This window comes from Puma concolor, chromosome E1, assembly GCF_028749965.1.
Source record: "Puma concolor isolate L17-30 chromosome E1, mPumCon1.1.hap2, whole genome shotgun sequence".
Classification (NCBI taxonomy): domain Eukaryota; kingdom Metazoa; phylum Chordata; class Mammalia; order Carnivora; family Felidae; genus Puma; species Puma concolor.
This window is the reverse complement of record NC_141680.1, coordinates 43815363-43837480: the sequence shown is the minus strand read 5'-3', so window position 1 is coordinate 43837480 and position 22118 is coordinate 43815363. Positions and strand designations below refer to the sequence as shown.

The 22118-nt window shown below is 55.1% G+C and overlaps 2 protein-coding genes and 1 non-coding gene across 5 annotated transcripts in view; 1 reads left to right on the top strand and 2 right to left on the bottom strand.

Moving 5' to 3' along the window:
• The first annotated feature begins 10029 nt into the window (after positions 1-10029).
• The window catches only part of TMEM101 (transmembrane protein 101), a 41507-nt gene continuing 29418 nt past the window's right edge, over positions 10030-22118 (top strand). Inside the window, exons 1-4 of one of the 2 annotated variants that reach the window (XM_025917559.2) lie at positions 10045-10226; positions 10527-10707; positions 11578-11724; positions 12502-13530. In XM_025917559.2, the coding sequence (XP_025773344.1) occupies positions 10090-10226; positions 10527-10707; positions 11578-11724; positions 12502-12810 (774 nt within the window). In that variant the 5' untranslated portion in view covers positions 10045-10089 and the 3' untranslated portion in view covers positions 12811-13530. Of the gene's footprint in view, positions 10227-10526; positions 10708-11577; positions 11725-12501; positions 13531-22118 lie in introns of those variants that run through there. The other variant, XM_086687465.1, reaches the window with a different exon arrangement.
• Positions 14504-18836, bottom strand: NAGS (N-acetylglutamate synthase). 2 transcript variants are annotated; one of them, XM_086687463.1, is made up of 8 exons: positions 18363-18836; positions 17524-17798; positions 17195-17408; positions 16745-16925; positions 16025-16196; positions 15751-15933; positions 15370-15482; positions 14504-15142 (listed from the first exon to the last, which is right to left on the bottom strand). In XM_086687463.1, exons 1-8 carry the CDS (start codon positions 18777-18779, stop codon positions 14880-14882), a joined length of 1818 nt encoding a protein of 605 aa, XP_086543589.1. In that variant the 5' UTR covers positions 18780-18836; the 3' UTR covers positions 14504-14879. The 2 variants fall into 2 exon arrangements, with proteins under 2 accessions (XP_086543589.1, XP_086543590.1); XM_086687464.1 differs by lacking the exon at positions 15370-15482 and having other exon boundaries at positions 18363-18832.
• Positions 19542-19674, bottom strand: LOC147574386 (small nucleolar RNA SNORA61). Its single transcript, XR_015244421.1, has one exon. It is a non-coding gene; the product is annotated as a small nucleolar RNA SNORA61 (small nucleolar RNA).

The following is a 22118-nucleotide window of genomic DNA, read 5'->3' as shown; positions in this document are numbered from 1 at the left end:
GTTCTTCCACAAGACCTACTAGTTAGTAAAAGATGTAGAGAGCTTTCAGTCCTACACCTGGATAGACTCTGCTGTCCGTTGATAGGATACTGTGGTAAGAATGTATAAGGCCAGGACCTGCCACGTTGCAGGGTAAGCAGTGGGGAGAGTGGCAGGGGCAAGTTTGGGAACTGGGATTGGCCATTGTCTGCTCTGCGTGATGGATTTGCTTTCTCATCGCTGCTGGAGTCTGCTCGTGCCAGAGAATTCCCCTTTGAGAACCTCGAAGTCACTGCCATGTACTGCGTAAACTTAAGGGGTTTGACATAACAGCCCCAAGTACTTAACAGGTGAAAACAGCCTAACAGTTTGGGCTGATCCACTGGTCGTAGACTGCTGCTAGATAATCAAGTTTCAAAACGAGTTTGTTCTTTTATATTCTAAAAGCCTTACGTGGCTCATAATACGGACACTAGAAGATGAGGCAAACATTTTCCCTCCAGCAGCCCCCTCCCCCCCATTGTTAACGTCTTTCATGCCCTCCGGATTCTAAGACACTTCTTTCTCCCTGCCCCTTGCGTTTCTGACAGTGCGGGGTGCTTCACAATGTCAGAAGAAACTTGCCAGTTGGTTGCCTTGCTCTGTAATATTAGCATCTCAGGAATTGTTCTCTAGGAAAGGTATGGGGCTAGGTGATCTCTCAGATGACTCCCAGCCTATCTTATCTCATCTGTCTTACCCTGCAATGCCTTGCTTCAAAGCCACCTGTGAAGTCATCCTTGACTTTTTAATTAGTAGAAAGTTATTCCTAGAATTGTTTTGTAGCACTCATGTGGCATGTGTGATTTACTTATAGTAACTTGTTCAGGTTTCTCTTGAGTGGTCTAATGGGGGGATTTTGAGGCTCCAAGGCAGAAATAGTGACTAACTCATTTTTGTATTATTCCCCAGCACCCAGCCATTGTATGACTGAAGGTAGACCTTTGAAAGTTACCAGTTCAATAACTAGATGAGTTGCCTGAGTCATGTTGATAAGTGATCCAGGACTGACCGTGATTTGAGGAACGCCTGAAGTCAAGCATGGCAAGAGGACAAGGGACCAGTAAAGGACGTGGGAGATGAGCGAGGTGGAAGCAGCAGGGCTGTCCCTCAGGTTTATGGAGAGCAAACTTTAGCAGCTGGGACCAACCCTGGTCAGGTTGTGGCCTTCCTGTCCCATTTTCCCTGCAACTCTCAATTTTGTTGAAAAGTCTAAAGTGGAACTAAATCTCTTCCTAAACAGGCAAAGAGAGGTGAGGGGGAAGTAGATTTCTAGTGACTTCTCTCTCAACTAACTTCTCTTCCTTTTCTCCCAATTAACCCTTCTGATGCTGACTTCAACAGTTTTGTTTTTTTGTTTTTTGTTTTTTTTAAGTTTATTTATTTTGAGAGAGACCCAGGGAGCACCAGTGGGGAAGGGGCAGAGAGGAAGAGAGAGAATCCCAAGCAGGCTCCATACTGTCAGTGCAGAGCTTGACACGGGGCTTGATCTCACCAACCATGATATCGTGACCGGAGCCGAAATTAAGAGTTGGTTGCTTGGGGCGCCTGGGTGGCTCAGTCGGTTAAGTGTCCGACTTCGGCTCAGGTCACGATCTCGCGGTCTGTGAGTTCGAGCCCCGCGTCGGGCTCTGGGCTGATGGCTCGGAGCCTGGAGCCTGCTTCCGGTTCTGTGTCTCCCTCTCTCTCTGCCCCTCCCCCGTTCATGCTCTGTCTCTCTCTGTCTCAAAAATACATAAACGTTAAAAAAAAAATTTAAAAAAAAAAAGGGTTGCTTAACTGACTGAGCCACCCAGGCGCCCCTAATTAAAATTTTTTTTTTTTTTTTTTTTTTTTAATTTTAGAGAGCACAAATGTCAGTTGAGGAGAGGGAGAGAGGGAGAGAATGTTAAGCAGGTTCTATGCTCAGCGCAGAGCCCAACGTAGGGCTCAATCCCACCACCCTGGGACCATGACCTGAGCTGAAACCAAGGGTCACCCGACTGACTGAGCCACCCAGGTGCCCTTCTAGCAGTTAGTTTTAGCAGAGGGGCTATAGTGGCTGGCCCCTACTTTTTCTAATCCGGCCCCTTTTTTTCTGGTCTCTATCGGAGTTTCGAGCAGCTGCTCATGCCTAGTATAGGGGTGTACGTGTACTGCTCTGAAGAGAATATTCTGGGATGGTCTCTGAGATACCATTTAAGTAGAAATCTGAATGAGGTGCCAGCCAAGAGTACTTGGAGAGAGGGAAGAGCTAGTGCTAAGTTGAAGGTGATAAGAACTTGGGGTGTTTAGGAAATGCTAGAAGATAGGTTGGCTAAAGCCTAGTGAGCCAGAAGGAGGAATTGGCAGGAGCTCGATCATGCGAGGCCTTCTTGCCATTGTAGGTATTGGAGTCTGTCCTGGGCACAATGGGGAGCTGTCAGGGGGTTTTAAGCTGCTGAAGGCTTTAGTCTGGTGTCAGGTGGCAAAGGGAAGCAGAAAGACCGCTGCAGTAAGAGCCTGTTGCAGAAACCCAGGTAAGACGCGGTGGTGACAGATGACTTCACGACTGACAGGGCTTGCTGATGGATATGGTTTGAGGCCAAGGTGGTGAGGGGGAGAGGAACGGAGAGTGGCTTGTGTGTGGATGGTGAATGGTGGGAGAGGAAGAGGTTCGTGGAAAAATCAAGCCTTATTTTGTCATTTTTGTCTTGCCCATGAAACCAAAGAGCAGCTGGCAGATGGGCAGCTGAATGACAAGCCTGGCGTCCAGTGGGGAGGACTGGGCTGGAGCCAGGTGTTTAGGAGTTACTGTCTTATTGCAAACTCCGCGAAGATGGGAGGTGAGAACCGTGGCCACAGAAGATGTTTTGGTCTCTGACAGGAGGGTGCCTTTCTCCCACCATGAAGAAGGCAGGAGAAGACAATACAGTTGCTGGTGGGTTCGTAGATTTGGCAGGGAGGTGAGGGTGAAGGAGCACGTGTCCAGTAGTTCAGTAAACACGGGTAATGCCATGATTGCTCAGGTCCGTACTCGTGCATTTAGGGTTTAACCAGATGCCCATTGTGCGACTTCATGTTCGTCACGTCAAGTGACTTAGGTGCAGACACAGAAGGTGGGTAGCTGGGTACAACCAAGGGTGTTCTTCAGGTCTGTACGATGGAGGGAGACGGGAGTTCCGCTGAGGATATCTGCAAGGGAGTGGTTATAGTAATGGGACCCTTCACCCCTACAGATGGAGGCTGTCATCAGATACACTTTGGTTTTTGTTCAGATTAGGCTTTCTGAAAGCGTCCTGCTGTCATCCTCAGGTCCTGGCTATAGGAAGGATATGCAGCCATGTAAATCCAGAAGTCAGTGTGTGAATATTGTGCAAATAGAGGATGCTTCCAGTGCCAGGGATGGCCCAGGCAGTATCAGAAGCTCAGCACTTAGAGACACCAGGGATGTTAGAGTTCATATGGAATAGTCCAGCCTTCCAGTTGAAATCTCCTCCTCCATAGCATCCTTGACAGCTTGTCTCTACTTGAACACTTTTTTTTTTTAACGTTTTTTTAAAGTTTATTTTGAGAGATGTGTGCACGCAAGTGGGGAGGGGCGGGGAGAGAGAGAGGGAGGGAGGGAGAATCCCAGGCAGGCTCTGCACTGTTAGCATAGAGCCCGACGCGGGGCTCGAACTCCCAAACCGTGAGATCATGACCTGAGCCAAAATCAAGAGTCGGACGCTCAACCGACTGAGCCCCCCCAGGCACCCTTCTACTTGAACACTTTCCTTGATGGGGGAGCTCAGGTGCTTTGAGAAGCAACACATGGTACTCTGCCCTTTTGTCCTAAGCAGCAGCTCATTTCTAGAACTGTGGCTGGAGCTTAGGTCTCCTGCATGCTAGCCCTTGCTCTTCAGGAGGTTTCCTTTTCCTCGCAGCCCCTGGATAAGGGGCACACAGATGTGACTGGGAGCTGTCTTGTTTTCTCCAGTGAAATGGCTTTTTTTTTTTCAGCCAGCTTTTCCAACCTGTTAAGAGTTTTTAAAAAATCTTAACTCTGTAATATAGCATTTATCCATCCCAGTGTTGTATTAGTTCCAATTTGTATAAACCGTCTTCTGTGTTTTCATTATCCCGAGGGATATGATGAGAGACTTTATTATTTTTTTTTTAATTTTTTTTAACGTTTATTTATTTTTGAGACAGGGAGAGACAGCATGAATGGGGGAGGGTCAGAGAGAGAGGGAGACACAGAATCTGAAACAGGCTCCAGGCTCTGAGCTGTCAGCACAGAGCCCGATGCGGGGTTTGAACTCACGGACCGCGAGATCATGACCTGAGCCGAAGTCAGATGCTTAACCGACTGAGCCACCCAGGTGCCCCTGATGAGAGACTTTAATAAGATCCAGATGTTTGTCTGCAATAGCCATCTGGTTAACCCTATCAAAAAAGGAATTAAAGTTGTCTGAGTGGAACTTATTTTGGGTGCACTCATGTGGGCACCTAGTGTCATCATGTTTTAGGTAACCGGTCACACAACACGCTCTGAATTTTAACTATTGTTAACACTTGTCTGACTTGTGAAAATTGGAACTTTTGCTGAGCTCGTCTCTGGCAACCGTCTGTAATATTTTCTCAGAGATTATTGTAATTTATTTAAAATTTTTTTTCATGTTTGTTTTTGAGAGAGAAAGAGAGCAGGAGTGGGGGATGGGCAGAGAGCGAGGGAGACACAGAATCCAAAGCAGGCTCCAGGTTCTGAGCAGTCAGCACAGAGCCTGATGCGGGGCCCGAACTCACAGACCATGAGATCGTGACCTGAACTGAAATCAGGTGCTTAACCAACTGAGCCACCCAGGCACTCTTACTATAAAAATTTGTAATGTTTATTATATTGAGGGGCGCCTGGGTGGCTCAGTTGGTTAAGTGTCTGACTTTGGCTCAGCTCATGATCTCACAGTTCGTGAGTTCGAGCCCCATGTCAGTCTCTGTGCTGACAACTCAAAGCCTGGATCCTGCCTTGGAATGTCTCCCTCTCTTCTCTGTCCTTCCCCTGCTTGTACCCTGTCTCTCTCTGTCTCTCAAAAATGAATAAATGTTAAAAAGATTTAAAACAATATTAAACATTAAAAAAATTATATTGAGAGAGCACATGCAAGCAGGGGTGGGGGGAGTGTGAGAGAGTGACAGAATCCCCTTTTAATTTTTTTAAAAAGGATTTATGTAATCTCTACCCAAATGTGGGGCTCAAACTCTATCAACTCAGCCAGCCAGGCACCCCTCAAAGATTATTGACAGTTTTCAAAATTTTCACCATAATTTCTCTGAGCCAGATCCCTTGAATTAATTCAAAGGGGCTCAGATCTGATCAACCGATGGGTCAGATTCATATCCTAAGTTGATGGTGGCTCAGCTCTTCTTCCCTTTCTGAAGATTGTCTGTGTTATTCACCTGTAGACCTTAACTTCTTCGAGGGGTGTTTGGCTGGCATGCGGGACAGCGGCCCAGTCTTTGGAGCAGTGGTCCAAAGTGGTCAGGAGCATGGCTGGATTCAGACAGGTCGAGGTTGTAGAAGATTGCACCTCAGCCACTAATTAGCGGTATGACTTGGCAACTTCTGTATCCTTGCCAAGCATTAGTTTCCTTCGTAAAATGAATGTCTCAGTTGAGGATTAAATGAAGCCTTTAACGAGACGCCAGGCCCTTGGTAACCAGCTCTTCCATATGGCCATTATGATTCTCTTAAGAGTTTGCTGGGTGGGGCTGGTGAGCACACACACTAGGAAACCTAGAAAGTAACTTGTTTGGTTGGCCTCCTAGGGCAAGGCAGAAGAGCTGGGTACAGACAACCTGGCCGCAGATCCCTCTCTATTTCAGAAGGTGATGCTGGACACTTCTCGAAGACCAGAACGGGGTATCTCAACCTTCGGCCTAGTGAGAACAAGAGAGAACGTCTTCCTTTGTGTCTAGACAAGACCTAGCTGAATTATAGATGGTGGCAGATGTCTTAGGCAGACAGTATAGTATATATAGAATGAAAGAGGAGATGCCTGGCTCTTTCCTGACTTGTGCACCTGTGATGTGGTGACTTGAGGCCTCCAAGTTCCTCCAAGCTGCCGTCTGGACAAGAGATAGAGCAGGGTGTGGGGCTCGGGGAGAAGGCTATACGGTGGGATGAGAGTGGCGTTCTTAGAAAAGCGGGGCAAAGTCCTGTTCCCCTGCGTATAAGGCCACAAGGCCTTGGAGATTTCCTCAACCTGACCCCCCCTTCGCCCCCCAATCCTCGCTCAGCGCTGTGGCTACCCTGAGAGCTTATCTCCTTACTGCTTGGGGCTGGGGGGAGGGCAGGAGGGCAGGTAACGAGAGCTGAGACCTCTCCACTGTCATTCCCGGGCTGGGGCTGCACTCGGCAGGCGGTGGTGCCAGGAACACTGGTGAGTGTGTTGAACTTCCGTGGCCTGAGGCCCTGACCTCGGTGGTCAGATTAGGCCAGCATCTAGGTGGTCAGATAGGGCCAGGATCTCGGCGAGGCTGTGTCCTCTTGCAGAACAACGACTCTGCGAATGGTAGCTGGTTGAGTGACCAAGGGCATGTTTAGGGACAGGAGAAGGCAGAGTAGCTCCTGGGCTGTGTGGGAAATAAGTGGGGGTGAGGGTGGGTATGGAGAGGGAGTAAAGAAGGGGCGCCAGGGATTAAAAAGGCCATCTTCCCTGATTGCTTTTCATTCTAGTAGGAAGAAGGGAATGAGAAGTGGCTGGGGTGGGGGATCAGGGTGCTGGGGTCTCAGGCTGTGATGGCTCTTGCCAGAAGCCTCGGTAGCACGTAAATTTGTGGGAGATGGAGGCAGGTGTCCTTAAGACCATGTTGGGGCACGTGGCAAACGGTGAGACCCCTGAATGGTGCCTTTATTTTTCTCCCCCTAGCATGCCCATGCTTCCCCAGAGTCCTGGGTGAAGGAGTGAGGCACGAAGATCGATGCATCCACGAGTGCCTGGGGCTGGTGTGGCCGCTTCCTCACAGTGGCCATGGCCACGGTGGTGGCATCGGCCTTCCTTGGGTATCCGGCGGCAGCATGCCCAGCACCACGCACCCGTCCAGCTGCCGGCAGTGTTGTGGACTGCGGGGGCCTCTACCCTCTGAGGCTCCCTCCCAGGCTCCCTGGCAGAGTGGCTGTCGTAGCTGCGCCACGATAATCCGAGTCGCCTGCCAGGAGGCTCCTTCCAGAGCCTGTGGTGACCGGGTGCTGCTGTTTCTCACAGTGTCCTGTGGGATCCAGCTGCTGGAGCCCTGGGGCGCCTGGGTTTCCTGGAGCGGCTGCGCCTCAGCCACAACCAGCTGGCCTGCCTGCCCCTGGACTTCTTTGCCAGCCTGGGCTTTGTACGCCGCCTGGACTGCTCTCACAACCTGCTTGTCACCCGGGACCCCTGCAGCCTGTGGGGCCTGGGGCACCTAGAGCAGTTGGACCTGAGTCACGACTGGCTGACCAAGCTGGGCACAGCCAGGCTCGGGGGCCTCTTCTGTCTACACTGACTCTTGCAGGCTGGGAACCGCTATCTGGGGCCTGGCCACCATGCCAGGCCTGGAGGTCCTCTCTCTGACTGGGGATAACATCAGTGAGCTAGAGGCTGAGGCCTTTGTGGCCTTGTTGGTGCTGGGCGTCCCCTCTCATAGGTGACTGGCTGTAGCACTTTGGTTTCAAGGTGACAGCGGACATCTGGATGGTGGGCATGCAGCTGCTGCTGGCCAAAAACTGGGTTGCACGACTGTGACGTGCAGTGGGCCTTTGGGAAGCTTGGTCCACCTGTGGCACTTTTATGGGTGGCCGACCTGGGCAACCTGATACATGCTGGCCCTCGGCAGTCAGGGGTGGTGCTGAGCAGCGCGGAGGCCCGGCTCTGCCTGGCTGAGACGACTACCACGCTGGGTATCCTGGGCACCATGCTGGCCACTGTGGCTCTGGTCGTGGCAGAGCGCAAGTGCAGGCAGGGGTTCAGAGGAGCTGGGGGGTGGGAGAGCCCTCTGGAGAGGTGGGGGAGGGGCGCTGCAGAGAGAAGTGGAGGCAGCTGGAGGAGGGAGAGCGGATAGAGATGGGGAAGGGCTGTTCTTCAGAAGTCTTTACAGCTCAGTTGCCACCCCAGGCAGGAGTGGGAGGAGTGGGGGGCAGGGGGACAAATGGCTGTGTTCCTCTCCCAGAGCCTCTGACCCGCCCATTCATCTATTCTCTGACCTAGCACAATGTCAGCATCCTTCTCAACCCGAGAAAGAAGGATTTGGCCCTTAGTGCTTCTCAACAACCCTCTGGGGACTAGGGCAGTAAAAGGTGGAGACAAGACCAGAGGGAACTGGGGGTGGGCTGGGAACCAAGGGAAGCTTGGTTAATCCTGGTCTCCTGCCCCTCCCCACACCTCTCCTTGGCCTCTGTTGTTGCTAAAGTCATGAGGATGGTGGGATGGGGTAGGGGTACTGCTCCCGTGGGCAACACCCCAGTCCGTTCCAGTTGTCCTCAATACCTTAGCTCCTTTCCAAGGGCTGTGCATCTTGTCACATGTAACTCAAGGATGGAGCCTGGGAAAAACAAAACAAAACAAAAACAATTGAAAACTTGATTCTATGCTATGTGCCTGTGGAAAACTTAACGTCATGTGTTTGTCACTGGCACGTGGGCAGCGATAGACAAAATGGCCTTTAATCCAGGCCTTTTCTCATTCCCTTTGCCTGGAGATTCCTTTCCCCCACCCCCAATCCCAGCATGCACATACACAATCCTGTTCCCTAGTTTTGTTTTGTTTTGTTTTTTGTTTTTTGCATGAATATATCTATCCCTCCATCACATTTCTGTTATACCCACTGTTTATCCCAGTGACTTTGTAAAAAATGTGAGAGGTGTTTTGTCAGCTTTCACTGGCTGATTGGGAATTTTTAATTCACATTGTCAGAAATACTGTTTGGACACGAGGCCCCTCTCCCGACCCCAGGGAACTGGAAACAATCAGACCTGAATTAAACAGTCTAGTGGGAGTGCTTGTAGAGTCTTAACTTCAATATGGGAAGAAGAATTTGTGTTGCAGCGTGGTAGGAGGGTGCAGAGAGATGAGTGGGGTGGCTTTGTGGTGGCAATCCTGGAGGGCCGGGAACTTTTGCCCACTTATTCAACTAATACTCACTGAGTACTATGAATGAGACATAGTGGCGACATCCTTTGTTCTTGTATCTATTTAGCACATGTTTCCTGAATGCATCTTACACTAGGCTTTGAGCAGAAACCTTGCCCTAATGAAACTCACAATCTATTGTTAATCTGGTCATTAGCAAAGAATCCCAAATATATAATTAACAATGTGCTCAGGGATTCAACAGAAGGGTACCTGATAGTTATGAAAACATAGAGGAGCTGAGAATAAACAAGGAGGCCAAAGGAGAAGCCAGGAGGCGAGTTGGAAGCCTGCTGCAGTCAAACCAACAAAAGATGGTAGTTTGGGCTAGAGCAGGAGCATTGGAGCTAGAGAGAATACACTGATTTAAGATGTCCCATATATCCACATCAGATTTTATTCCTCTCAGGGGACAGAGGGAATGCCAGACTTGTCTACAAGTGACCTAGCCAAGGGAACACCTTACTCTGAAATTAAACCAAAGTAGAGAGATTTTGTGTGTGTGTGTTGCACCCTACTATGAGCTAGTACCCACACTGCCACATGTACACATCAGAACAACCCTGAGGTAGATGTCCTCTCCATTTTAGAGATGGGTCTTGGAAAGTGTAGGTGATATACTCAAAGTCACAGAGTTGGGAGTTAGGATTGAGCCCAGGTCTAGCATCAAAGACTAGTTCGCTTCATTACATCAAGTTATGCCCATGGTTCTGATAAGGGACCTTCCTCTAGTCTAGTTTTCAATTTTGCAGCCACACAAGGGATCCTTTAGTCTCCATGAGCGGCGATTAAGGCCGAACTCCCAGTTGGAACACCTCCTTCGGTCCGGAACTAGAAAGCGAGAGCGTTGTTTCCCGTCGGAAGGGAAAGATGCTGCCCCCTCACCCTCCTCGGGACCCGGAAGCTGCGTGTCGCATCCCGGCGCCGGCCTCCCCGTCGGGAGTGACGCCGCAGCGGACTGCCCTTCTTCAAGATGGCGTCGAAGATGGGTTCGCGACGGTGGATGCTGCAGCTGATCATGCAGCTGGGTTCGGTGTTGCTCACACGCTGCCCCTTCTGGGGCTGCTTCAGCCAGCTCATGCTGTACGCTGAAAGGGCCGAGGCGCGCCGGTGAGCGGGCCCACGCGGCCGCCGAACGCGGTGGGGGGCGGTACGGCCCGCCCCAGGAACGGGGGTGCGGTGAGGTGGGGAAGAAGTTGGGACCCTTGGGCTGGGGAGGGATTGGGACCTTAGACTTGTTAAGGGCTCTGGTCTGGGGCAAGGTGGGCATCGGGCGTAGTGCCGGGGTCCTGGCCGTGAGAAAGGTCTCCGGTTTCGGGGAGCTTGGAGCTTGTGGGAACTCAAGGGGTCGCAAGGCTCTTCTCCCGCTTCATCCTGTCCCCGTTGCTTCTTTTCCTCTCCGGCTCGCAGGAAGCCCGACATCCCAGTGCCCTACTTGTACTTCGACTTGGGGGCGGCCGTACTGTGCGCCAGCTTCATGTCCTTTGGAGTGAAGCGGCGTTGGTTCGCGCTGGGGGCCGCACTCCAGCTGGCCATTAGCACCTACGCCGCCTACATCGGGGGCTACGTCCACTACGGGGACTGGCTGAAGGTGAGCACCTCGGCCTAAGGGGAGATGGGGATAGGGAGCCAGAGGCCAGTGCCCCCGGGGCAGTTGGGTAATGCATGGTGCCAGCTAGGTGCACAGTGTGAAGCCTGGGAAGGCAGAACCCCCGGGCTTGTGGACATTATTACAGACTGGAAGAATGAAAGGAACTTAGGGACCACACAGGACTGCCTTTCAGAGTGTGAAAACAGAGGTGGGAAGATGAGAAACAGATTTTCCCAGGGTCACATCACAGATAGCATTGCAGGTGAGACCAGAACCCAGGTCACCTAGTTCCCAGAACCCTTTAAAGCATTAGTTTAGTAATTTCAGACTATAGGGCAAAAGGGACCTTGGAGAGTAACCGGTTGCAACCATCTGATTTTTATGAAGTTTAATTAATCTTCGTGCAGCATTTAAACCTTAAAACGCCAGAATGCAGCCTTGGAGATAAGCCTGGACAAAGGCACTACCCACCCTCAAGGAATGCACTGTCAATCCAGTAGAGGAGGCAGAAGTGTGAACAGGATAGTGAGACCAATGGTTTTCTTAATGGCACAGACTCTGTACTATATAAGAGAAGGAACATCGAGTCTGCACACCTGCGAGTAGAGATGGATGGGGCAACACTTGGCATCTGGATTCTGCCACTTTCTGTAGGACCTTGGCCAATTTTATGAACCCTGCCAGGCCTCAGTTTCCACTCTGATTAAAAGAGTTATCTTTGTCTGCTGCACCTGCCCACCACACTTGGAATTGGTGAAAGGGTTTATCAGATGGAATGGGGTGTATAGAGGTGGGCAGTTCAGTGCTCTGGACAGCCGGGAGAAATGTGGTGGCTGCAGTTTCTGACTGGGTCCCCTCACCTCGGCCTAGGTCCGTATGTACTCGCGGACGGTTGCTATCATCGGCGGCTTTCTCGTGCTGGCCAGCGGCGCTGGGGAGCTGTACCGCCGGAAGCCCCGCAGCCGCTCCCTCCAGTCCACCGGCCAGGTGTTCCTGGGCATCTACCTCATCTGCGTGGTAGGTTGGGGGACTGCTGGCTGGAAGCGCTTGCCTGGGCGTGAGGTTTGAGCCCATGCCTGGCAGAGCCCAGGGACGTGGGCATGTAGTTCCCGATGGTCTGCCTCCTGGGAATTGCCTCAGTCAGCTTCTGGGCCTCGGGTTTCCAGGGCCTGAGACCTGGCTGAGAGTCCCTTCTTCCAACATCGTTGCACTGGGGAGAGAAGACATTGGCTTGACCTGTCAGTCCCAAGCCCGAGAGTGAGGAGAATGAGATGGACCGGTCCTCTCGTGGATTCAGCCCCCAGAGGGCTGGGAGAGGGGGCCAAGGAGAGGTTTGGTGGGGTCCAGGCCCCAGATGGGGCTCTACCACTCAGAGTTGATGGAGGTTGACTAGGGTAGCCAGTTATGGTACTAGTGGAGGACCTAGGGGTGGGCCAGTGTGCGTGGGGACCTGGACAGGCTCCGGGTCGCTTGGCCCCATCTCAGTTACTGGGCACCATATTCCACACGCAGCGCTGTGTATTCAGAGGTGAGAGCCCCAGTCTGGCTGTGGAGACACACTTCCGTCCTTCTGAGCGGCCCCCCCCCCAGGGTGAGGAGAGACTGGCCCTAATCTCGTGAGCTCCCGAGTCTGTGAGGGAGACGCAGGTCCTACTTTTCAGAGAGCCCCAAGTCCGAGATGGGAGCCAGAAGCCCAGCTTGCAGAGGCTGACTTTCAGGTGCCATCTCAGGGGCAGCGCTCCCCAGACAGGCTCCCCCGCCCGTTGGAGAGACTTAGCAGATGTGTGTCCCTAGGCCTACTCACTGCAGCACAGCAAGGAGGACCGGCTGGCGTATCTGAACCATCTCCCGGGAGGGGAGCTGATGATCCAGCTGTTCTTTGTGCTCTACGGCGTCCTGGCGCTGGCCTTCCTGTCGGGCTACTACGTGACGTTGGCCGCCCAGATCCTGGCTGTCCTGCTACCCCCAGTCATGCTGCTCATTGACGGCAACGTTGCCTACTGGCACAACACACGGCGCGTTGAGTTCTGGAACCAGATGAAGCTCCTTGGGGAGAGCGTGGGCATCTTCGGGGCCGCTGTCATCCTGGCCACTGATGGCTGAGTTGCACGACAAGAGGCTGAGACGGGTGCAGGGAGCCACTGAGGGCCACCCTGCCTTCCTCCTTGCTGGCCCAGTTGTTTCTTTATGCTTTCTGCTCTGTTGGTTTGGTTCTTTGCTATGTGTGTATGTGTCGGTAAGACGCAGGTCTCTTCCCCAGTGCCTGGGCTCAGCCCTTGGGGGTGGGAGCCCTGAGGATGATGCCTTACGGGGTTGTTTTTTCCTGTTCGTTAGGAGGAGAGCTGAGGCCGACTGCTCCCTGGGTCTGCTGTCCCAGAGAAGGGAGTAAGGCAGGGCTCGGGTGGGGGTACTGAGAGTGGGAGACAGAGGAGGGAAGACTGCTCACGAACCGGAAGTGAGCAAATGTGAAAAATTCCTTTTCGAACCTGGCAAGAGCAGCTGGGCTCTACAGTGCTTTTTTGGAGACTGAGAGTGCATATATGTGTGTTGATGTGTGGTTCGGGCCGGGAGATGCTGAGGGGCGGGGCATCACAGGAGTCACGTGAGTTCTCAGGGTATACCAGGGGCAGAAACCGCACTAGCTGTTGCCCCACCTTGAAAGCAGAGCAGGCCCCAGTCTGGGGTGTGCAGGGGTAGGGCGGGCATCGGCCAACTTCCCGCCTCCTGCCTTCTGTTTCCAGCCGTACGGTTGGCCTGGTTGGGGTGAGTGCCCTCCCAAACACCAGACCACACAGTCCTCCAAAAATAAACATTTTATATAGATGTTTGGCTTTGCTTCTCCGCTCTCCCCACAGGGCACTTTGCCATTGGCTGGGATTGATCTTGGGTTTCTTGAAAGACCACATCTGGTTAAGCCCCACTTTAGTCCTCCCGTGATCTCTGCCCTGTTCTGAGAGTTCCCACAATCCTTGGCTGTCTGGTCAAGACCCTCCCTGTGGTCTGCTTTTGACCCATCCCCTCGGTCCCTGTGTTGTAGGTTGTCTTGTCCTCCCCTTTTCGGTCCTCCTGCTTTCTTTTGAAGAATTCTTGGAGGGCAACGAGAGGGGGAGAGCTAATGTTAAGGTTCCCCTATGAGGGTTTGACATCTTACAGATGAGGAAATGGAAGCTCCAAGAAGGCAAGCAGCTTGCCTCCAACCACAGAGCTGGATTCTAGGTCAGGCCTGTCTGATGCCCGTGCACAGCCGTGCCCCCCACGCCACCCCTCTCCCGAGGGAAGTCAGAGGCTGCTCTGGGGGTTTGGTTCTGTCGTGGCCCCTGCTGTGCCGTGGTGGTCTTTCCCCTACTTGTCCATGCACTTCCTGATTGAAAGTAGCCTGGCGGCCAGCCTGGGGCCTGGTGCATCGTGGGGGCCAAAAATGCGGAATGAAACCTCTGACTTTGGGCTCCGGGAGGCTGAGGTGTTCCCCTCCCACAGATGCAGACAGCCTCCAGTGGGGCCTAGGGGAAAACATGCAAGTCTGCGCTTGGCTCAGAGCCTGGCTTGGAGAGACAGCTGCGGCTGCTGTCGGTCTGGTCTGTGGGGTGGAGGACGCTTCCTAACTCCAGAGTAAGGGAGCCCCTCGGGGGGCTGCTGACACCCAGCTGAGGGAGACGGTGGCAGCATTGATCTTGGGGGCACTCTGTCTCATTGAGCTCTCCTCTTCCCCCTGGGAGTCCCCTGGTTCCCCGGCCCTCGGGATCTTGCTCTCAGAGGGTCACTGCTCATTTCTTTTCAAGTGTGTTTTACTTCACTCTCAAGACAAGTGTTTGTGTTTTAATCGAGGCCTCCTGGAAAGTTGTAAGACCCAAAAGAATTAAAATAAGTGGTGGAATATCAAGCAAATGAGGGTAATATTGTGGGCAAGGGAGCCTCAAGACAGCACAGCGGCCAGAAGTCTGGCCCACCAATAAGATTAGCCCTGAGTGGAGCCCTGGAAGGCAAGCCCCCCACTCCCCCCCCCCCCCCAAGATCTCTAGACTGAAAATTGAAGGCTGTCTGGTTCTAGCTTTGGAGCCAGTGGCGGGGGGGGGGGGGGTGTCTTGGGCACACCCTTCTTCCTGTGCTTGTCCCCACTTGGGTGCCCCCCTCTGGGCAGAGTAGAGTAGGGGCTGCTTCCTCCTCTGCAGATCCTAAGCCAACAAGCCTGGTCCAGCCTGCGGCTGCCTGGGGTCACCTCCAGCAGGCATGGCTTTTGGTTCACCCTGGTTATCCCAGGGCCTGCGGGGCTGGTGGTGAGGGTCAGCTGCCTGGGTCAGAAGCCGGCTTGCAGAAGGAGTCGGGCAGCCCCTTGGCATGGTTGACCAGCTCATAAGAGTCCCGGATGTCAGCCAGGCCAAACCAGAAGAAGATCCACTGCTTGTTGGAGAAGCTGCCATCACTGTGTTTGAAGTACCTGATTGGGGGGGCGGGGGGGAGGAAGGATCTTTTAGGGCAAGGCCAGTGCTCACTACTCACTGGTTATTTTGAGGACCTACTACATGCTAGACACCCTGCTATTATCTGAGCCTGAGGGCGGGGCTCTATCCCACGATCATGACCTGAGCCAAAACCAAGAGTCAGACTCAACCCTCAACTGACTGAGCCCCCCAGGCGCCCCCCAGGGGTGGGGTTCTTGTTCACCTCTTGGTGCCCACAGACCCCGGTGAAGGGATAGTTGCAGAAGGAAAAAGAGAGAGGAGAAAATGCTCCGCTGGAGATGCAGTGGGCCTGGGGTCAGAGCTTGGCAACTGGACCTAGAATGAAGCCTGGAGGGTCAGGATTTCTCAAGACTCCGGGAGAGTCGGGGAGTGTCTTCAAGGAATCCACTGCAGCGGGGCAGAGCGGGGTTAAGTGTGCTCTGCTCGAGGGGGAAAGCTCAGGCTCCGTGTGTGGTCTGCTCCCTTGGGGAATGTCGGGCCTCACAGAATGGGGCCTTTTCCTTGGGGGAAGCCCGGCCTTCTGGGGCGTGGCTGTGGAGGGCGGGGGGTGGGGCGGCCCGGAGGCGGGAGGGGCGGGACCTACCAGGGATTGATGGGGTTGGTGACCCGGGAGCGCCAGAAAAGCGTCTGCAGGTCCCGCCGCAGGCACTCCCACAACATCTGCCCGGAGCCTTGGCCCTGGCGGCTGGAGCTCACCACAAACTTGTCTAGATAAGGGGTGCCCCCCAGTACGGGCTCCGTGGTCAGAATGGCGGCCGCGTTGTACCTGGCGCAGCAGGGGAGAGGCAGGCTGGGACCTCCCTTCGGCCCCAAGCTGCCCAGCTCTGTCCCTCGCCCTCTGGGGCTCGCAGGCTCACCCCTCAGAGACGTAGACAGAGTGCAGCCGCGGGCGCAACGAGGCCAAGTAGTCGTCCCGGAGCTTCTTGCCGAAGCTGGCGTTGACCAGGTTCACTAGGCGGCCCTGGTCCAGGCTGTCCAGGCTGCGCACTCGTAGCATCCGCTCGGCGTTCTTGAACAGGGTCCCGGACCCTGGGGGTGGGATGGAAGAGGAGGTGTTAGTTTCGCCCAAGAGCCAAGTCCCATCCGCTCTTGCATTTGCGCGTCCTGGCGGGGGTTCCAGGTAGGACAGGGGCTCGTGGGACAGTGACCCTCTTTGGAAGACCTCCACGGTGAAATGCGTTCTGCGGACTGCATAGATACGTCGGTGATTTTCACACTGGGAGATGCTCTTCCCTGGCAGTTTGTCCCTCAACGTCCGTCCATCGCCTGTGGTCCCACTTACTTCCCCTAGACCCGCCTACCTCGCGGAAACCCTGTCTCCAGCCCCTGGTCTCCCCACCCCTCCTCCAGTTCCCGCCCCAGGTTCCTAGCCTGGTCCTCCCACTTGGCGCCGGTGTCTATCCACCCTGCCCACCTGCTCCGCGCTCACCTCCCCCAGGTGCAGCCAGAGCGGAGAGCTTGTGGGGTGGCGGCCCCCTGCGGCTTCCTGACTGGCAGACAGCCACCTCCCCTGCTCACTCCTGGGACCCAGCCCCCCTTCCCACCCCCCCACCCCCCACCCCAGGCGAGGCCCTCACCCTTGTTGCTGAAGAGCTCGGTGAGTAGTGTGCTGGCGGCGGTGATGACGGCAGAGGAGTGGTGCGGCAGGCGGCTGAGCACGTCCACGATGAGCCGCATCTGCTGCCGTTCTTTGGTGCTCACCCACTCAGCGTTGGTCACCAGGTCCAGATCGGCGGGCAGGTTCACGTTACTCAGGACCTGCGTCCGGGGCCAGGGGGTGAGCCTCTGGCCCGTAGCCGGCCACGACTGTGCTCCTGCCCCACAGACCCTTCCTCACTGACCCCTTTACCCTCCCTTCCTCTCGGAGTCCTAGGCCGGGGAGGGCTCAGATTTGAGCACCACTCCACTCCCGACCCACCCGGCTGGAGAATGACTCTGGGGACCGTCTGGGAGGCGAGCAGGGAGCACAAGAGGGGTTCGGCCAGGCCCAGAATCGTGAGAATGGGGCCGGTAAAGAGGGGACACACCTTTTGACTGCTGTCGCGCAGGCCGCCTGTGGTATTGAGGAAGATGATTTTGGTGGGCTGGAGCGCCTTGGCTAGAGCCGCGGTCACCTCCAGCGAGTCGAGGAGCACGGAGCGGCGTGCGGTCGTCTCCCCGATGGGGCACAGGATGGGGATGCTGCCCGATTCCAGGCACCACTGTAGCAGGTCGGTCTCCACCGAGACGATGCCGCCATAGCTGTGGGCCAGACGTGGTGCTCAAGAAGGCTCCCACCAGGCCTGCCGGGCTGGCAGGGGCGGGCGGGCGGGATAGCCAGGTCTAAAGACGCCGGGCCGGGAAGACCCGCACTAACCTGGCATGTGGGGCTGGCTCAGCCGCGCTCAGCACCGACCCGCCACCAAAAAAAGGCACGGCAGTGGCAGCGTTGTGCCGCAGCTCATCCACCAGCACCTTGCAGTTCTGGGCAAGCTGTGCCTTGGCCTCCCAGAAGGAGAGGCAGCCAGAGGGCGCCGTGGGAGCCGGCAGCCCGAGGACGACTAGCGGCTTCATGTCCATGCGCTGCAGGAATGCCAGGGCGAAGGCCAGACTGGTTACCGCCCGCCGGCACTTGAGGACCTCCTCGTCCACCTGAGGAGGAGTGAGCGTTCAGGAGCCGCGACATTGGCCCCGACTCCTGCCGAACCTGCTCACTCCAGCAGCAGGGGGCCCGTGGTGCCCCTTCCCTGCCCAGGAGCAGTCAGGTCCCATTTCTGGCCAACGGCGAGCACCTGCTCCGCCCTTTGCCCTGTTGGGTCTTGCCATCCTCTTATCTCACACTGGTGTTCCTCCCTCTGTGCCTCCCTGCGACCTTGGACTCTAGGACTCCTTGGGGGGAGGGGTAACAGGCGGCTCCCGTCCAGGTTCCCCACTTGCCATCTGAACCCCTAACTGCGCCCGCGGCGAAGGGGAGTTCTCCAGCGCATCACACTTGGCGGATCAGGGGCCTCAGGCTCCTCACCCGGGGCCGGGCGTGAGACTGCTGGAGGAGCGCGCAGCCTCACCCAGTCCGCGGGGCACTTGTCCCGGCTCCGTCGCGCCCCTTCCCGCTTCCGCTGCGCAGAGTCTGCGGTCGGTCCCGCCCTGCCTGGTGACACGTTGCCGCACAACCCCGATCCCCTCGCTGTGACACGGCCGGCGCCGGGCTCCGCTCACCTCGATGACCGCGAAGGGCCTGTCTGCGGAGTGGTAGCAGGTCTGGAACTGCGTGAGCCAGTGGCGCGCCTCCCCGGGGCTGGCCCCGCACTGGTTCAGGAAGGCCTGGATGTCCCGCTGCACCAGCGAGCGGCCGGCCGCGCGCCCGGGGGGCTCGGGGGGCAGCGGGGGCGCGGGGGGCGGTGTCCACTCAGGCTCCTCCGCGGCAGGCGAGTGGGTGTCGTCCCCGGCCGCTTCTCGCGCGGGCTGGGCGGGCGCCCAGGCGGTGCTGAGCCGGCGCCCCGGGCTGGTGCCCCTGGCCGCCCGCCGTCGCGCACTGCCACTCAGCTTCCGGGCGCCCCCGGTGCCTCGGGGACCGCGCAGCCTTCCGCCCACAGAGGTGGCTCGCAGGGCCCAGGCCACCCGCGCCGTCGCCATGACAACGAGAACGACTGGCCCCCCCCTCACCCCCCAACGAGTGCGCTTCTGTCCGCAGCTCCCGGTTCTGGGGGGCTCTTAACCTGCTACAAGGAGGGGCTGGACCAGCCGGGGCGGGGCGCAGACTGGGGGCGCAGAGTAGTCTCTGGGTGCCTTTGAAGAGGGTCAGGCCATGGGTCAGGGGGCGGGGCCAACAGAAACCCCCGCCCCCGCGGGGGACGGAACCCACTAGTGCGGGTCACGAGGCAGAGATAAACCGTGGTGGGGCGTCTTTAATCTGTTGCCAAGGCCGGTTCCAGGAAGGGCTCGGGGGACCCTGAGTGGCTTTGGCAGTCTGCGGGGTTCTGGATGATTAAAGGGGAGTCCGATGAGGGCAGGAGGGGAGAGCAAAGTGGCAGTTACCGTGGGACTGAGGAAGGAGACCTGAAGGAGAGGTGGGGAAGAGTGGAAGGAGAGTGGGGGAGTGCCAGCTCTCTGCTGGAGGTCGGGTGTGCCTCTGTCCTGTCCTCTGAGTTCAAAGAAGATCAGGAATTATGGGATTACCAGGGTATGCCAAGCTCCAGACGTTGGGTACCACTTTGAAGAATTTTGTCATATCCTCAGATCACCCCTTATTTTTTTAATTAAAAAAAAAAAAAACACGTTTCTTTTTGAGAGAGGGAGCAGGGAAGGGGCAGAGAGAGGGGGACAGAGGACCCGAAGTGCCCCCTCCCATCCAAAGTCCCAGGCTCAACCGACTCAGCCAGCCCTATTTTTTTTTTACCTTGTTTGAAACTAGCCCATGGGTTATATACCAGACCATAAGCACTGTGAGGCCAGCTTCAGTGTTTCTCTTCCTCCTCTTATGACCACCAAAACCAGTGTTCAGATTTGATGGGAAAGGGAACCGGAGGGTAAATCATCCCTATTAGTAATACAGTTTTTATCTATCTATCTATCTATCTATCTAAAAGTTTATTTATTTATTTTGAAACGGGGTGTCGGAGAGAGAGAGAATCCTAAGCAGGCTCCACATTGCCAGCGTGGAGCTCTACTTGGGGCTGGAACCCCTGAACCCACGAGATCATGACCTGAGCCAAAACCAAGAGTCCAATGCTTAACTGAGCCACCCAGGCACCCTTAGTATTAAAGTTTTCAAGTTTAAAATTTATCCCTATCAAAATTGTAACTAGAAGGCCAGTATCACTTGCTCTAAACAGAAGAAAGCCTTAAGAATAAAGCCAGAATTGGGGCGCCTGGGTGGCTCAGTCGGTTGGGCGGCCAACTTCAGCTCAGGTCATGATCTCGCAGTCTGTGAGTTCGAGCCCCGCGTCGGGCTCTGTGCTGACAGCTCAGAGCCTGGAGCCTGTTTCGGATTCTGTGTCTCCCTCTCTCTGACCCTCCCCTGTTCATGCTCCGTCTCTCCCTGTCTCAAAAATAAATAAAACGTTAAAAAAAAAAAAAAAGAATAAAGCCAGAATAAAATATTATTAAATTCTAGCTGGATAGTGTTTCCTGCTCTGCTGGTAACACAGAAGGCTGGCAGGTGCCCAATGTCAGAGGTCCCCTGGGCCCCTGAGAGACTTTCTCCTGGGTCGAAAAACAGCCAACACATGTAGAATGGCAGGCACTGGGCAAAGCGCTTCATATGTAGTCCTCACAATGACTCCAGGATGGGTATTATAATGCCCATTTTATAGATGAGGAAATCAAGGCACAGAAATATGTGAGGGTCAAGGTCATTCAGCTCATTAGCAGTGGAGCTGCTCTTTCAAACAAAGCAGGTCTGCTCCAGATCCATGCTCTTAAGAGTTGAAAAGGACAGCGAAAACTTTCACAGAGTATGATTCATTGTTACTTGATATTGTATCCACCCGCTGCCCGAGAAAGCTCGGGGTACGCTATCAGTTGGACACATCCTGCATTCAGGTACACTGGGAGTCCCACTCTCTGCTGTTGTAGAGTAGGACACCAACTGTAGAGGAGCAGTAACTTGACCAAGGTCACCCAGCTGTTAGTGTCATGGCCAGAGGCTAGTCATCCTGAGTTCTCACCACTGCTCTTCCCTACTTTCTACCCAGCTCTACGCTCCCGGTGCCGGGAGTCAGGACTCTCGGGGTGCTTCCTGAATGGCGAGTCGTGGCCTGAGCTGCTTCTCTCCTGAGTATCCCGGAGGATGCTGGGTGAGCACACCCTTCCCGGGATCTCCTGCCAACACCCTCATGCACGCACCAACACGTGTGCACGGCCAGCACATGCATGCACTGTCCCAGGCAGGAGACTCCTGGCAGGGGGGTCGGAGTTGAACTTGTGACCTCTTCCACTGACTTTTCCATTTTTCTACCTGGAAATTCCGGGTTTCATTAGACAGTGAAGCATGGAGAGTCTGTACCCCCTACTGTGGGGTCACCTCTAGGGCCTTCTTTCTCTTCCCACTTTACTGCTGCCCACTCCCTACTTTCCTACACTTCCCAGAATCCATCAGAAGAGGTGGTCCTAGCTCCAGGGGACCTAATCGTTTTCCAAGCCCCTCATCTGAGCTCCCACCCTCCCTGGCCCCATCCCGCACAGGATTCCTCCTTCTCTATTTCTCCCACCTCTGCTACGCTGGCTGGGTCTCTCCACCTGAGCCCTGGCCTCTCTTCATTCCTCTCCTCCCAAATGTACGCCCCTTCCAGGCCCCCCGCTCCCCGCCGCGCTGCAGCTGAGGCCTGCCTCCTGCCAACTCAGGGCCTATGTGAGGTCAAGGATGAGTTTTTCCCTTCAGACTGGGGCTCCCCTGAGGGCAGGGATGATTGTCTCCCTCCTCAGACTGGGGATCACTCATTTCAGTAGCCAACAGCATCAACCCCATTGCCCCTGGGCCAGTGGGGCAGACCCTGGCTGGGGAGCTGCTTCCCACTGCTTTGGGTGTTAGCCCAGAGGGCCGTGTCCCCAGGCAGCCAATGGGCCCAGGGATACCCTGGGTAGATGATTAACTCCAGGCCCAATGACCCTGGGGCCACTGTGTCCCCACTGCCTCTCCCTGGGGTAAGGCCAGCCTCTGGTTGGAAAACTGACCCTGCTTTGTGGGGGGGATGAATGTGGGTGTATGAAGTCAACACCCCTAACTGACCCTACCGCTCTGAATAGAAGGCCTGCAGGATCACTGTCGGTCTGGGGTTCCAGCTCGAATTTTCTTTACGTTTTTTTTTTTTTTTAATGTTTATTTATTTTTGACAGAGAGAGAGAGAGAGAGAGACAGAGCATGAGCAGGGGAGGGGCAGAGAGAGAGGGAGCCACAGAATCCGAAGCAGGCTCCAGGCTCCGAGCCATCAGCACAGAGCCGGACGCAGGGCTCGAACTCACAGACCGTGAGAT

What these genes read in the sequence shown, in the direction of transcription:
- NAGS (XM_086687463.1), bottom strand. Translation starts at nt 18,779, where the DNA reads ATGGCGACGGCGCGGGTGGCCTGGGCCCTGCGAGCCACCTCTGTGGGC. An exon ending in TCTGTCTACGTCTCTGAGGG is followed by an intron (nt 15,934 to 16,024) that starts GTGAGCCTGCGA and finishes CTGCTGCGCCAG; the next exon opens with GTACAACGCGGCCGCCATTC. An exon ending in ACCAACCCCATCAATCCCTG is followed by an intron (nt 15,483 to 15,750) that starts GTAGGTCCCGCC and finishes GCTTCATTCTAG; the next exon opens with GTCCAGTTGCCAAGCTCTGA.